Source organism: Bombina bombina, chromosome 5 (assembly GCF_027579735.1).
Source record: "Bombina bombina isolate aBomBom1 chromosome 5, aBomBom1.pri, whole genome shotgun sequence".
In the NCBI taxonomy this organism is placed as follows: domain Eukaryota; kingdom Metazoa; phylum Chordata; class Amphibia; order Anura; family Bombinatoridae; genus Bombina; species Bombina bombina.
In genome coordinates, this window is record NC_069503.1 from 721,284,613 (window position 1) to 721,299,236 (window position 14,624).

At 37.3% G+C, this 14,624-nt stretch overlaps 1 protein-coding gene across 2 annotated transcripts in view; it reads right to left on the reverse strand.

The window, feature by feature from the left end:
• Window positions 1-309: 309 nt before the first annotated feature.
• Window positions 310-14,624, reverse strand: part of MCUR1 (mitochondrial calcium uniporter regulator 1) — a 73,051-nt gene continuing 58,736 nt past the window's right edge. Inside the window, exons 7-9 of one of the 2 annotated variants that reach the window (XM_053714759.1) lie at window positions 6,085-6,138; window positions 3,722-3,836; window positions 310-448 (exon numbers count right to left, since the gene is read on the reverse strand). In XM_053714759.1, coding sequence (XP_053570734.1) covers window positions 372-448; window positions 3,722-3,836; window positions 6,085-6,138 — 246 coding nt within the window. In that variant the 3' untranslated portion in view covers window positions 310-371. Of the gene's footprint in view, window positions 2,535-3,721; window positions 3,837-6,084; window positions 6,139-14,624 lie in introns of both variants that reach the window. The other variant, XM_053714760.1, reaches the window with a different exon arrangement.

The following is a 14,624-nucleotide window of genomic DNA, read 5'->3' on the forward strand; positions in this document are numbered from 1 at the left end:
ACAAACAGAATACCAAAGGACTCTGCTAATTTTCATCTCATTATGTATCTCTTGCAACAATAAAAGAACATGAAACGCAAAACTTTCTTTTCATGATTTTCAGATTGAGCATAACATTTTAAGCAACTTTTCCATTTTACTTCTATTATCAAATTTGTTTGATTCTCTTGCAATCCTTTGTTGAAGCTGAATACATTTGGTCAACCAATGACAAAAGGCATATATGTGCAGCCACCAATCAGCAGCTAGCTCCCAGTAGTGCATTGCTGCTCCCGAGCCTACCTAAGTATTTCAACAAAAGAGACCAAAGCAAATTGGAAATTTTATTAAACTGTATGTTCTATTTGAATCATGAAAGTTTTATTTTGACTTTACTGTTCCTTTGAGTTCACATTTTTTTTTCTTGCTTTACTTGTATCTGTCAGTTCTTTTAAGTATATAGTGCCCCCTAAAATAGAACACACAAAGCCATATTGTAAATGATACACTGACACTTCCAAATAATATTTTGTACATCATTACGTATAATGGATTTATAACCAAAGAATATATATATTTTTAAAGCACTAATATTAAATAAAACATAGCACATTTCAAAATATACTCTTTCAGAACATACATATACAAACACACACACACACACACACATATATATATATATATATATATATATATATATATTAGCTGCTTATAAAGAATGTATCACTACTACTGATTAGGTAGAAAGTTTGGCGAGTGTCTTCTTAAAGGGACATGAAACCTATTTTTTTTTCTTTTATGACTTGGACAGAGCATACAATTTTAAACAACTTTCCAATTAACTTCTATTATCAAATTTACCGCATTATTTTTATCCTTTGTTAAAGGAGCAGCAGTGCACTACTGGGAGCTTGCTAAACACATCAGGTGAGCAATGGCAACAGGCATATATCTGCAGCCACCAATCAGCAGCTAGCTCCCAGTAGTGCTCTGCTGCTTCTGAGTCTACCTAGATATGCTTTTCGACAAAGGATATCAATAAAACAAAGCAAATTAGATAATATAAGTAATCTAGAAAGTTTTTTAAAACGTTATGCTCTATCTGAATCATGGAGAAAAAAAAATTGTGTTTCATGTTCTTTTAACGGGACATGATATTTCATATTAAACTTCATGATTCAGATAGAGCCTAAAATTAAAAAACCAAAACAATAAAAAAACAGTTCCAATTAACTTTTATGATCAAACTGACTTTGTCCTGATGGTATCCTTTGTTGATGGACATACCTAGGTAAGCTCATGAGCGTGTACGTCTTCAGCACAATATAGCAGCAGTGTCTGCAATAAATGTATTAACATTGTTGAAAACACTGATGCCATATATTGCTGAAGACGCACGTACACTCCTGTGCCTACCTATATATCCTCTTCAATAAAAGATACAGAGAATACAAACTAAATTTAAACAAATTGATTAAATGTAAACTTTTTTTTTTGCGTGCTCTGTATGAACTATGAATACATCATTTTGACTTTCACGTCTCTTAAATTGTGTTTTGATCATCTAGGATATAACATTTTTAACATCATAAGCACAGCAAGAAGAAAAATCCTTAAAAACAGCATATGAAAGAACTGAACAATAGAGGGTGAATGGAGAAAAAAGAATCTCCTTAATAAACAGGGAAAGATAAATAAGAGTCCCGTAAAAATAGAAATATAATTTGTATAATTAAGCTACAACGTTTCTGATAATGTGTCTCTTAGATAGCATATGCAGTAGTCAAGGCATATCCCTCAATGAGAGGTACCAGACACCACATGGCTGCTCAGATTTGCGGATTGGTTAGAGTAGCAATCCATAAAAATCTAAAGGCAGTTAAAATGGAATTTAAACTTAATTAAACATAAGGGAAATGGTTATGGAATAAAAAACTGCCATAGGAGATATATAAGAATAACAGATTATTCATAAATTCCTATGTGTTCTAAATTTTCTCAGCAACAACTAGCATAAATTACAATCATTCTGGATATAAGGCCTCATAACAAAATAAGAACGGCAATCCTCATTCTAGTTTTAAATCATGTACATTTTGGGTTCCTAAGAAGATATCTGCAATTTACAATACAAAATCAAGCAAAATATACAATATATTATGTATCTGGACGGCAAAACATTTAAATGTACAGTTATATTGTACTAAGGGTTAGTTTTAGTTACTGCTGTAAATGTAACAACAAAAATCTGTATAGAAATTAACAGTTTTGTTTTTATAAGTTTAAAAGTGTAACATGACCTAGCCCTAAGTGTGTTGTATATTAAGCAAGCACCATATTAAAGTATAGATGCAACACACATTTTTTTTCTCTTCTCTAATCATTGGTTAAGCAGTAGGTATTTTAATAAATATATCAAGGTCACTAAATCAGTCTTCTTTAAAGCAGATTCATGGTCAGCAGGAAAAATATATATGTTCAGTAGATACTTCATATCCATCACATCCATATACGGTAAAATCCCAGAGCTACTGTAAGACATGTAAACACTGAACCTGAAGAGGGAAAACAGACAGATTAACAAGGAGATCTATGTAATGTCAACTCTCAGCAGAGACATGCAAATACTTTACAAGTGGCGGTCTAAACGTTCCCTTTCACATACTATTATTTAGTGCACTTCCACAGAACTATTCACACACTGATACAGTTTCTATGTTTAGGAAAGGAAAATAAATCATTTAAGTTGCTTGTTTGTGGTTTCCATGAATAAATAAAGTAAAATAGTAATACTACTATTTAGCACTGTGTAATAAACTGCAAAATAAATCGGCCTGGGTTGCAAGAACACTACAGTGACACTTTGGGCCGATTCTGTTATACAGACCAGTAAAATTATGTAAGAAATCTCATCAGTATTGCATGGTTCTTTGTGTAATTTTAGCTTGAGTGCCGTTTATCTAGCTATGAAAGGTTCTGGATGTAAAGAGACACAAACATTACAAGTCTTTTACCATTCACTATAGACTCAGGGCCACCTCTATGGGAGAGCACATTATGTAAAATAGAAATTCATCTTATATGGTGCCCAGCTGCATGTTCTCATGTGAGATTTCAACCTACTGAACTTTAATAATCTTTGAGACAACGGGCTCTGGTTGGGTTTATACTGTAGTAAGTGGAGAGTTGACGGGTGGGATTTTATTCTCGGGCCCGTCAGTGATGAAATATTGGAGAAAGCTGAACTCTGCAGATGGGTTATACACATAATTAAAATCAGCTCCAGAGCAGCATTGTATTATTGGGTTATAGCTGAACATATCAGGTGAGCCAGTGACGAGAGGTATATGTGTTTAGCCACCAATCACCAGCTAGCTTAAACAAAATCAACAAAGGGTGCCATGGGAAAAAAGTAAGTTTGATAACACAAGTATAATGAAAAGTCTTTTAAAATTGCATGCTCTGTATAATGAAATTTTAATTTTCATGTCCATTAAACAAGTATTTTAAAAAAAAATATTTAAAGGGATATGTTACTCATATATCACTTGATAGAGCTGCTATACTGAAGAGTATAAATGGCAGTGTGTCATATCATTATATTACATTTAACTAAAAAAATCTTAAAGTTTGACCAATACAAATGTGATACCTGGGTATAAGCTGGCAGTACACTTCTGTGAATATACACACAGTAAAGTAATTCTAAATTCAAAACAGAAAACTTGTGATCATATCTTACCTGCAAGATATTTAATAGTGTCAAGTTTATGGGATTCTAACATTGTTTTCAGTCCTGCTACTTCTGTATCTATCTTTCTGTTGATTTGCGTTAGTCCCCTATCTTGTTGAGCATGCTGAAACCAAATTTTACATATTGTTAAAAGACAAACGAACCAGACAAACAGATCATGAATAAATATGGAGTGTATGGGTCACCAAGCACTCACACCATATACTATAAATATTATGTACACACATACAAAGATGTCAAAACCATGACAAGTAAAATACCTATACTGTTATACAGCTTTTATTTACAAAATGTCTTACATTTCCAATAATGAGCTAAACAGGTCAGATAATAAAAGGCTATATTACATATAAACCACAAGCTTGTTTTGTTTCTGATTTAATTGGAAGAACAAAAGAACAATATTATTAAAATGGGTAAAAAACAAAACAAGGACAAGTGAAAAAAGTTCCAATTTACTTATATTATCAAATGTTTTTTCTCGCTCTTGGTATTGAAAAACAGGTAGGCAGGCTCAGGAGCATGGACGTGTCTGAAGCACTATATTGCAGCATTTTTGCAAAAACACTTAGGGCCAGATTACAAGTGGCCCGCTAATTAATGCTCAAGCGTTAATTGCTCTAGAAGTAAGCTTTTTGCGCTTCTCAAGTTGTGCTCGTATTATGAGTTGAAAGTAAACTGTTTTTGTTCACACACTAACCAGACAAGCGCAAAAAGCCTAACTTAGAATATAACGTGCATGTTCACGTATACCCCTGTAGAAATCAATGGAGAAAAAAAAAACTTACAAAGGTAAGTATTTTAAAAAATAAGCATCTTTGTAAACTTTAATGAATTAAAGGGCTCCTGTTTTTAAGATTATTATTTGATACTTTCTAGGGCTGCAACAACTAATCGGTAAGATTGATCATAAAAATAGTTGTCAAAGAATCTCATTATCAATTAGGTGGTCAGCGATTAGTTGGTTAATTGCACAGCACCAGCTGCTTCAATCCGATGAACTCCTGCACATGGTATTGTGCAAACATTTTTATTTATTATTATTTTTTCTATCCGATTAAATCGGATGATTATTGTCCGATTAATCGGATAGAAAAGCGATTAAAAAACTAAATAAATTCTATTTTTTTTGCACAATCTTAGTTGCAATAGATCATCAGATTAAAGCAGCTGGTGCTGTGCAACTGACCAACTAATCGCTGACCACCTAATTGATAATGAGATTTGTTGACAACTATTTTTATGATCAAACTTACCGATTAGTTGTTGCAGCCCTAATACTTTCCTTTAATTAAAGTTTACATTCACTTTAATTTGTAGTGGGTCCACACAAATTCCATGGCTCCCAAGTCTGACTTTTATTAACCCCTAACTTCATATAATTCATATTTTTTTTAAATAAAGAAGAAACTATTCTGGTAAATGTAAAAGGAACTAAAAGTTCCTGTAAAATGTAAATGAGATTCTAGTAAAATATAAAATGGACAATTCTATTGGAAATATTTTGCAATATCACCGCTTTAGAGATAACGTTTAGTGTGCATGTATGCCATGTGCCGACTCCATTTAAAGCATGAGTGATAAGAGAATGCTAGTGCATGTGACCTATGGTGTGAAAGTGAACAATCTAAAGTAGCTTTTACTTGAATAATTTTTTATTAGAAAAATGCTTCCAACAGAACATGAAAAGATCTGCTGTGCATTATAAAAGTCTACCTCTAGGAAAACTTCTTCATCCCTCCCATTTTAAAGCAACAAACCATTGCCTTTGTATTTTTGGCCCTTTAAATGTACAATCTATAAATTACACCAATATCACGCTGTTAATGCAGTGTTGTCCACAGAAAATGTTACCTGCTGGATGGAGTTATGAAGTAGCCGGGTAGGGGCAGAGTAGTACTTTGCAGTATGATAACATTTTCTGTTATTAATAATTTAAGCTAGCCAAAGCACAAATTAATTGCATAATTTAACAAAAATTGATTTAATGAGAATTTCTGCAACAAACATTGGATTTTTTTTAGCTCATTTTAGCTTAATAATGGCTTACATGTTAACCAGGTGGTCAGTAAAATCAACAAGGTGGTGTGCTCGTTAAATAGGTCCTGTGGAGAATACTGTAATGGATGTGCATATTTCTTGTGCGATATTAAATTATGCAAAAATGAAGCATGAATATTTTAAATTATTTTTTATAATAATATATTATTATTATAAGGAAGCTTTAAGTTGAGTATGCATCACTTCCATATGTCCCTTTAATAGATATTAATTAAATATTAAAAAATGAAAATCTGGAGAGGTCATGAAATGAAGTACATATACAGTTATATAATAAGTTATATACTTACCATTTCTACAATTTCAGTTTTCACTTCCAGAAGTTTTCTGTCATTATCAGCATACTAAGGGGGGGGGGGGAGAATGCATTTAATTATGTTTATTTATAATTTAAATAAATCTCATAAACAAGTTAATGTGAAAAAAATAACCTTCAATACAAACATCATTTATGCATAACCAATTGCTACACACTGTTTACCGTCATGAATGCTTCCTTTACAAACATATTTGTCAGGCTCCAAATAACAAAATGTAACTGGACTATTAAAGGGACATTAAACACTTTGAGATGGTAATATAAAATGATAAATTGTATGTATTAAACAACTCTGCAATATACTTTCATTATTTATTTTGTCCTCTTTGCCTGTAATTCCATTCTGAAATTGTGAGCTTTTCAGTTCCTGTTAGAAATGGAAGTGCAGAACACTGTTAAATCCAGCACAACCATTGGCTGCACACTCTAATGACCTATGTATAACTGTCCCTAATTGGCCACAGCAGAGAAGGTAACACAAGTTACAACATGGCAGCTCCCAGTGTTTTATAGACACTAAAACTTTACACTTATTTTGTCAATATTTAAACAACTAATGAAACTTTAAAAAATACATCTACATGTTACTCATGGACTAATCTTTTCTTTGAATGCAGCATTCTAACTAGCATGTATTTAGTGTTTAATGTCCCTTTAAGCTCATATTATTGTAATAAAAAAAACATAATTTATGCTTACCTGATAAATTCCTTTCTTCTGTAGTGTGATCAGTCCACGGGTCATCATTACTTCTGGGATATTACTCCTCCCCAACAGGAAGTGCAAGAGGATTCACCCAGCAGAGCTGCATATAGCTCCTCCCCTCTACGTCACTCCCAGTCATTCGACCAAGGACCAACGAGAAAGGAAAAGCCAAAGGTGAAGTGGTGACTGGAGTATAAATTAAAAAATATTTACCTGCCTTAAAAACAGGGCGGGCCGTGGACTGATCACACTACAGAAGAAAGGAATTTATCAGGTAAGCATAAATTATGTTTTCTTCTGTTAAGTGTGATCAGTCCACGGGTCATCATTACTTCTGGGATACCAATACCAAAGCAAAAGTACACGGATGACGGGAGGGATAGGCAGGCTCTTTATACAGAAGGAACCACTGCCTGAAGAACCTTTCTCCCAAAAATAGCCTCCGATGAAGCAAAAGTGTCAAATTTGTAAAATTTGGAAAAAGTATGAAGCGAAGACCAAGTTGCAGCCTTGCAAATCTGCTCAACAGAGGCCTCATTCTTGAAGGCCCAAGTGGAAGCCACAGCTCTAGTAGAATGAGCTGTAATTCTTTCAGGAGGCCGCTGTCCAGCAGTCTCATAAGCTAAACGAATTATGCTACGAAGCCAAAAAGAAAGAGGTAGCAGAAGCTTTTTGACCTCTCCTCTGCCCAGAGTAAACGACAAACAGAGAAGACGTTTGTCGAAATTCCTTAGTTGCCTGTAAGTAAAATTTTAGAGCACGGACTACATCCAGGTTGTGCAGTAGACGTTCCTTCTTCGAAGAAGGATTTGGGCACAAAGAAGGAACAACAACCTCTTGATTGATATTCCTGTTAGTAACTACCTTAGGTAAGAACCCAGGTTTAGTACGCAGAACTACCTTATCCGAATGAAAAATCAAATAAGGAGAATCACAATGTAAGGCTGATAATTCAGAGACTCTTCGAGCCGAGGAAATAGCCATTAAAAATAGAACTTTCCAAGATAACAACTTTATATCAATGGAATGAAGGGGTTCAAACGGAACGCCCTGTAAAACATTAAGAACCAGGTTTAAACTCCATGGTGGAGCAACAGTTTTAAACACAGGCTTAATCCTGGCCAAAGCCTGACAAAAAGCCTGGACGTCAGGAACTTCTGACAGACGTTTGTGTAACAGAATGGACAGAGCTGAGATCTGTCCCTTTAATGAACTAGCAGATAAACCCTTTTCTAAACCCTCTTGTAGAAAAGACAATATCCTAGGAATCCTAACCTTACTCCAAGAGTAACCTTTGGATTCACACCAATATAGGTATTTACGCCATATCTTATGGTAAATCTTTCTGGTAACAGGTTTCCTAGCCTGTATTAAGGTATCAATAACTGACTCAGAAAACCCACGTCTTGATAAAATCAAGCGTTCAATTTCCAAGCAGTCAGCTTCAGAGAAGTTAGATTTTGATGTTTGAAGGGACCCTGTATCAGAAGGTCCTGTTTCAGAGGTAGAGACCAAGGTGGACAGGATGACATGTCCACCAGGTCTGCATACCAAGTCCTGCGTGGCCACGCAGGTGCTATTAGAATCACTGATGCTCTCTCTTGTTTGATTCTGGCAATCAATCGAGGAAGCATCGGGAAGGGTGGAAACACGTAAGCCATCCTGAAGTCCCAAGGTGCTGTCAGGGCATCTATCAGGACTGCTCCTGGATCCCTGGATCTGGACCCGTAACGAGGAAGCTTGGCGTTCTGTCGAGACGCCATGAGATCTATCTCTGGTTTGCCCCAACGTCGAAGTATTTTGGCAAAGACCTCCGGATGGAGTTCCCACTCCCCCGGATGAAAAGTCTGACGACTTAAGAAATCCGCCTCCCAGTTCTCCACTCCCGGGATGTGGATTGCTGACAGGTGGCAAGAGTGAGACTCTGCCCAGCGAATTATCTTTGATACTTCCATCATAGCTAGGGAGCTTCTTGTCCCTCCCTGATGGTTGATGTAAGCTACAGTCGTGATGTTGTCCGACTGAAACCTGATGAACCCCCGAGTTGTCAACTGGGGCCAAGCCAGGAGGGCATTGAGAACTGCTCTCAATTCCAGAATGTTTATTGGCAGGAGACTCTCCTCCTGACTCCATTGTCCCTGAGCCTTCAGAGAATTCCAGACGGCACCCCAACCTAGAAGGCTGGCGTCTGTTGTTACAATTGTCCAGTCTGGTCTGCTGAATGGCATCCCCCTGGACAGATGTGGCCGAGAAAGCCACCATAGAAGAGAATTTCTGGTCTCTTGATCCAGATTCAGAGAAGGGGATAAGTCTGAGTAATCCCCATTCCACTGACTTAGCATGCACAGTTGCAGTGGTCTGAGGTGTAAGCGTGCAAAGGGTACTATGTCCATTGCCGCTACCATTAAGCCGATTACCTCCATGCATTGAGCCACTGACGGGTGTTGAATGGAATGAAGGGTGCGGCAAGCACTTTGAAGTCTTGTTAGCCTGTCCTCTGTCAGGTAAATCTTCATTTCTACAGAATCTATAAGAGTCCCCAGGAAGGGAACTCTTGTGAGTGGAACAAGTGAACTTTTCTTTTCGTTCACCTTCCATCCATGTGACCTTAGAAATGCCAGTACTAACTCTGTATGAGACTTGGCAGTTTGAAAGCTTGAAGCTTGTATCAGAATGTCGTCTAGGTATGGAGCTACCGAGATTCCCCGCGGTCTTAGTACCGCCAGAAGAGCACCCAGAACCTTTGTGAAGATTCTTGGAGCTGTAGCCAATCCGAATGGAAGAGCCACAAACTGGTAATGCCTGTCTAGGAAGGCAAACCTTAGGTACCGGTAATGATCTTTGTGAATCGGTATGTGAAGGTAAGCATCTTTTAAATCTACAGTGGTCATGTACTGACCCTCTTGGATCATAGGTAAAATTGTCGGAATAGTCTCCATCTTGAACGATGGAACTCTTAGGAATTTGTTTAGGATCTCTAAGTCCAGGATTGGTCTGAAAGTTCCCTCTTTTTTGGGAACCACAAACAGATTTGAGTAAAACCCCTGTCCCTGTTCCAATCGTGGAACTGGATGGATTACTCCCATTAACAAGAGCTCTTGTACGCAGCGTAGAAACGTCTCTTTCTTTGTCTGGATTGTTGACAACCTTGACAGATGAAATCTCTCTCTTGGAGGAGAGTATTTGAAGTCCAGAAGGTATCCCTGAGATATTATCTCTAGCGCCCAGGGATCCTGGACATCTCTTGCCCAAGCCTGGGCGAAGAGAGAAAGTCTGCCCCCCACTAGATCCGATCCCGGATCGGGGGCCCTCAATTCATGCTGTTTTAGGGGCAGCAGCAGGTTTCCTGGTCTGCTTGCCCTTGTTCCAGGACTGGTTAGGTTTCCAGCCTTGTCTGTAGCGAGCAACAGCTCCTTCCTGTTTTGGTGCAGAGGAAGTTGATGCTGCTCCTGCTTTGAAATTACGAAAGGAACGAAAATTAGACTGTCTAGCCTTAGCTTTGGCTTTGTCCTGAGGCAGGGCATCGCCTTTACCTCCTGTAATGTCAGCGATAATCTCTTTCAACCCGGGCCCGAATAAGGTCTGCCCTTTGAAAGGTATATTAAGCAATTTAGACTTAGAAGTAACATCAGCTGACCAGGATTTTAGCCACAGCGCCCTGCGTGCCTGAATGGCGAATCCTGAATTCTTCGCCGTAAGTTTAGTAAGATGTACTACGGCCTCCGAAATGAATGAATTAGCTAGTTTAAGGACTCTAAGCCTGTCCGTAATGTCGTCCAGGGTAGCTGAACTAATGTTCTCTTCCAGAGACTCAATCCAGAATGCCGCTGCAGCCGTGATCGGCGCAATGCATGCAAGGGGTTGCAATATAAAACCTTGTTGAACAAACATTTTCTTAAGGTAACCCTCTAATTTTTTATCCATTGGATCTGAAAAAGCACAGCTATCCTCCACCGGGATAGTGGTACGCTTAGCTAAAGTAGAAACTGCTCCCTCCACCTTAGGGACCGTTTGCCATAAGTCCCGTGTGGTGGCGTCTATTGGAAACATTTTTCTAAATATCGGAGGGGGTGAGAACGGCACACCGGGTCTATCCCACTCCTTAGTAACAATTTCAGTAAGTCTCTTAGGTATAGGAAAAACCTCAGTACTCGCCGGTACCGCAAAATATTTATCCAACCTACACATTTTCTCTGGTATTGCAACTGTGTTACAATCATTCAGAGCCGCTAACACCTCCCCTAGTAATACACGGAGGTTTTCCAGTTTAAATTTAAAATTTGAGATATCTGAATCCAGTCTGTTTGGATCAGAACCGTCACCCACAGAATGAAGTTCTCCGTCCTCATGTTCTGCCACCTGTGACGCAGTGTCTGACATGGCCCTAATATTATCAGCGCACTCTGTTCTCACCCCAGAGTGATCACGCTTACCTCTTAGTTCTGGTAATTTAGCCAAAACTTCAGTCATAACAGTAGCCATATCCTGTAATGTGATTTGTAATGGCCGCCCAGATGTACTCGGCGCTACAATATCACGCACCTCCCGAGCGGGAGATGCAGGTACTGACACGTGAGGCGAATTAGTCGGCATAACTCTCCCCTCGTTGTTTGGTGAAATTTGTTCAATTTGTACAGATTGACTTTTATTTAAAGTAGCATCAATACAGTTAGTACATAAATTTCTATTGGGCTCCACTTTGGCATTGCAACAAATGACACAGGTATCTTCCTCTGAATCAGACATGTTTAACACACTAGCAAATAAACTTGCAACTTGGAATACAATTCAATTAGAATAATATTAAAAACGTACTGTGCCTTTAAGAAGCACAGAAGATCTATGACAGTTGAAAATTAATAAATTGAAACAGTTATAGCCTTAATCCTTATAAACAACACAACTTTAGCAAAGGTTTAATCCCATTAGCAAAGATAACAAATTCTGAAAGCAGGAAACAAATTACAGAATAAACGTTTTTTGACTCAGTCAACTATAATTCTCACAGCTCTGCTGAGAGAAATTACCTCCCTCAAAATAAGTTTTGAAGACCCCTGAGCTCTGTAGGGATGAACCGGATCATGCAGGAAATACAATGAGCTGCTGACTGAAATATCTGATGCGTAGCAAAAGCGCCAAAAAACCGCCCCTCCCCCTCACACACAGCAGTGAGAGAGAACAGAAACTGTCAGAAAAAAGATTAAGCAACTGCCAAGTGGAAAAATAGTGCCCAAAACATTTATTCACTCAGTACCTCAGCAAATGAAAACGATTTTACATTCCAGCAAAAACGTTAAACATAATCTCTAGTTATTAAACAGCTTTATGTATTTCTTACAGTGTAATTCTAGTGAAGTACCATTCCCCAGAATACTGAAGTGTAAAGTATACATACATGACATTATATCGGTATGGCAGGATTTTCTCATCAATTCCATTGTCAGAAAATAAAAGCTGCTACATACCTCTATGCAGATTCATCTGCCCGCTGTCCCCTGATCTGAAGTTTACCTCTCCTCAGATGGCCGAGAAACAGCAATATGATCTTAACTACTCCGGCTAAAATCATAGCAAAAACTCTGGTAGATTCTTCTTCAAACTCTGCCAGAGAGGTAATAACACACTCCGGTGCTATTTTAAAATAACAAACTTTTGATTGAAGATATAAAACTAAGTATAATCACCATAGTCCTCTCACACATCCTATCTAGTCGTTGGGTGCAAGAGAATGACTGGGAGTGACGTAGAGGGGAGGAGCTATATGCAGCTCTGCTGGGTGAATCCTCTTGCACTTCCTGTTGGGGAGGAGTAATATCCCAGAAGTAATGATGACCCGTGGACTGATCACACTTAACAGAAGAAAACATATATTTTTATATTCTCTTATACACAGGTAATAACTATTGCTGACATGAAGGAAAAGAATAAAGTCTTTGTTTTTTTATTAGCATCATGTGGTAATGTAGGTGCCTGTTCTTCACATACAGAGCCCTGCATAGTGAGGCAAACAGCTCTCAAGCGTTAGTTTGCTTTTATACAATTGTTTGAGGGACATTGCAGCACTGAAGACACTTCTTAGATAATCTCGCCAGAGGTCTTTAGATCATCGGTAAATAAGTAGCTTCAAATGTATAGAATTGCAGACATTTCTCTATTTTGAATGTGAGATCCAACACACTACAAAATACCATACTTGAAAAATACAAAATCCTCAGAATCAGGTAATAAAAACAAAACTTCTTTATTTCAGCATCCACATAAAACAAACTGCAACGTTTCGGCCACCTTGGTTTTAATCATGCACGTTGCAGTTTTTTTTTTTTATGTGGATGCTGAAATAAAGAAGATTTGTTTTTATTACATGGTGCTGTGGATTTTGCAACCCTTCTACCAAACGTAAAAATTACAGTGTCCCTACCATTATGCACCTTAAAGCTACAAGAAGCATGTAATCCATGTATTGCTGAACCCAGTATATGAACTGTGTTACAAAATACCATGTGTAATGGAATAGCAGGCCATCTTCTTGTTTACATTGCAACATAATGGTGTAGATTCAGTAAAACCTGTTTATGAAACTAATCTCATGGAAAAAACTTGCTGAAGAATTGCAACTTAAAAATGATCAACTACATAAAGCTTTGTAGCTGCCCCCCTTCACTCTCCATTATAATCAAGAGAGAGCCACGTCTACCTTGTAACTGTTCACTTCTCGGTGCATAGAACGAGCTCCACTGTGAAGGATATTGGCATCAGAAAAATACAGAATACAGAATATGCTTATTAAAACAAAAACAAAAAAACTACCTCCCTCTATAAATGTCCACTTTAACACATGTACAACAGAAGACTTGAAATAGAGAAAAAAGTTAAACAGAAATACAAAAAACATAACAAAACCTCACCAGCTTTCAAATAGCAAGACAAGAAAATTCACAGGAGCAATAGGGACTTTATGAATTATGTATGCTGGTGAAAAATCCTGAGCGTGCTTCTAGAATACCTTGGAACGTGCTAATCTCTCATGGCTAGTCCTGAGACATAACAAAACAGATACGCATGTCGGTTACATTTGCAGTCATTTACATAAAGCTTTTTGCCAGCATATTTCCAAAGTGTTGTGATTTTAATGATTGTTTTTTCAGTGTTCAGTGTTGCTAGCAGTTCTCATTTAATGTGCAAGATATGTACTGGGTACCGCACACAATTATTAATGTTAATGGCAGGGACATCAACTTATGAAAAGCTGGAAAAGATAGGTGATGAAGCAAACATGGTCTCACCTTTATAATAAAGACACTTAGAAACCTCTTGAGTGTCTATGACTCAAGCCCAATGTGATATTGGAAAATATAGTCTGAACAGTAAATCCGATATAATTATAAATTCTTAAAATAACTGGATGCCGAAACAAGTTTTCAGAATTGTATTTATTATATTGTGAAGTACCTGACGAACACAATTTTTTTTATATACAGACACTTAAAGGGACTTGAAACCCAAATGTTTTTCTTTTCAACAGATAGTGTATAATAAAAAAAATCCAATTTACTTTTATTATAAAATGGACTCTGTTCTGTATTCCTTTGTTTAAGAGCATACCTAGGTAACTCTTAACTGCTTTTAACAATACAACACATTTGAACACTAGATGGCAGTGTTTGCACATAGTATAAAATAGTTAAAAGCATTAATGCGAAACTGTTGCTATATAGTGCTTATAACACATGCAGCTCCTGAGCCTACCTAGGTATGCTCTTCAACAAAGGATGCCAAGGGAAAAAAGCAAATATGATAAGAGGTAAA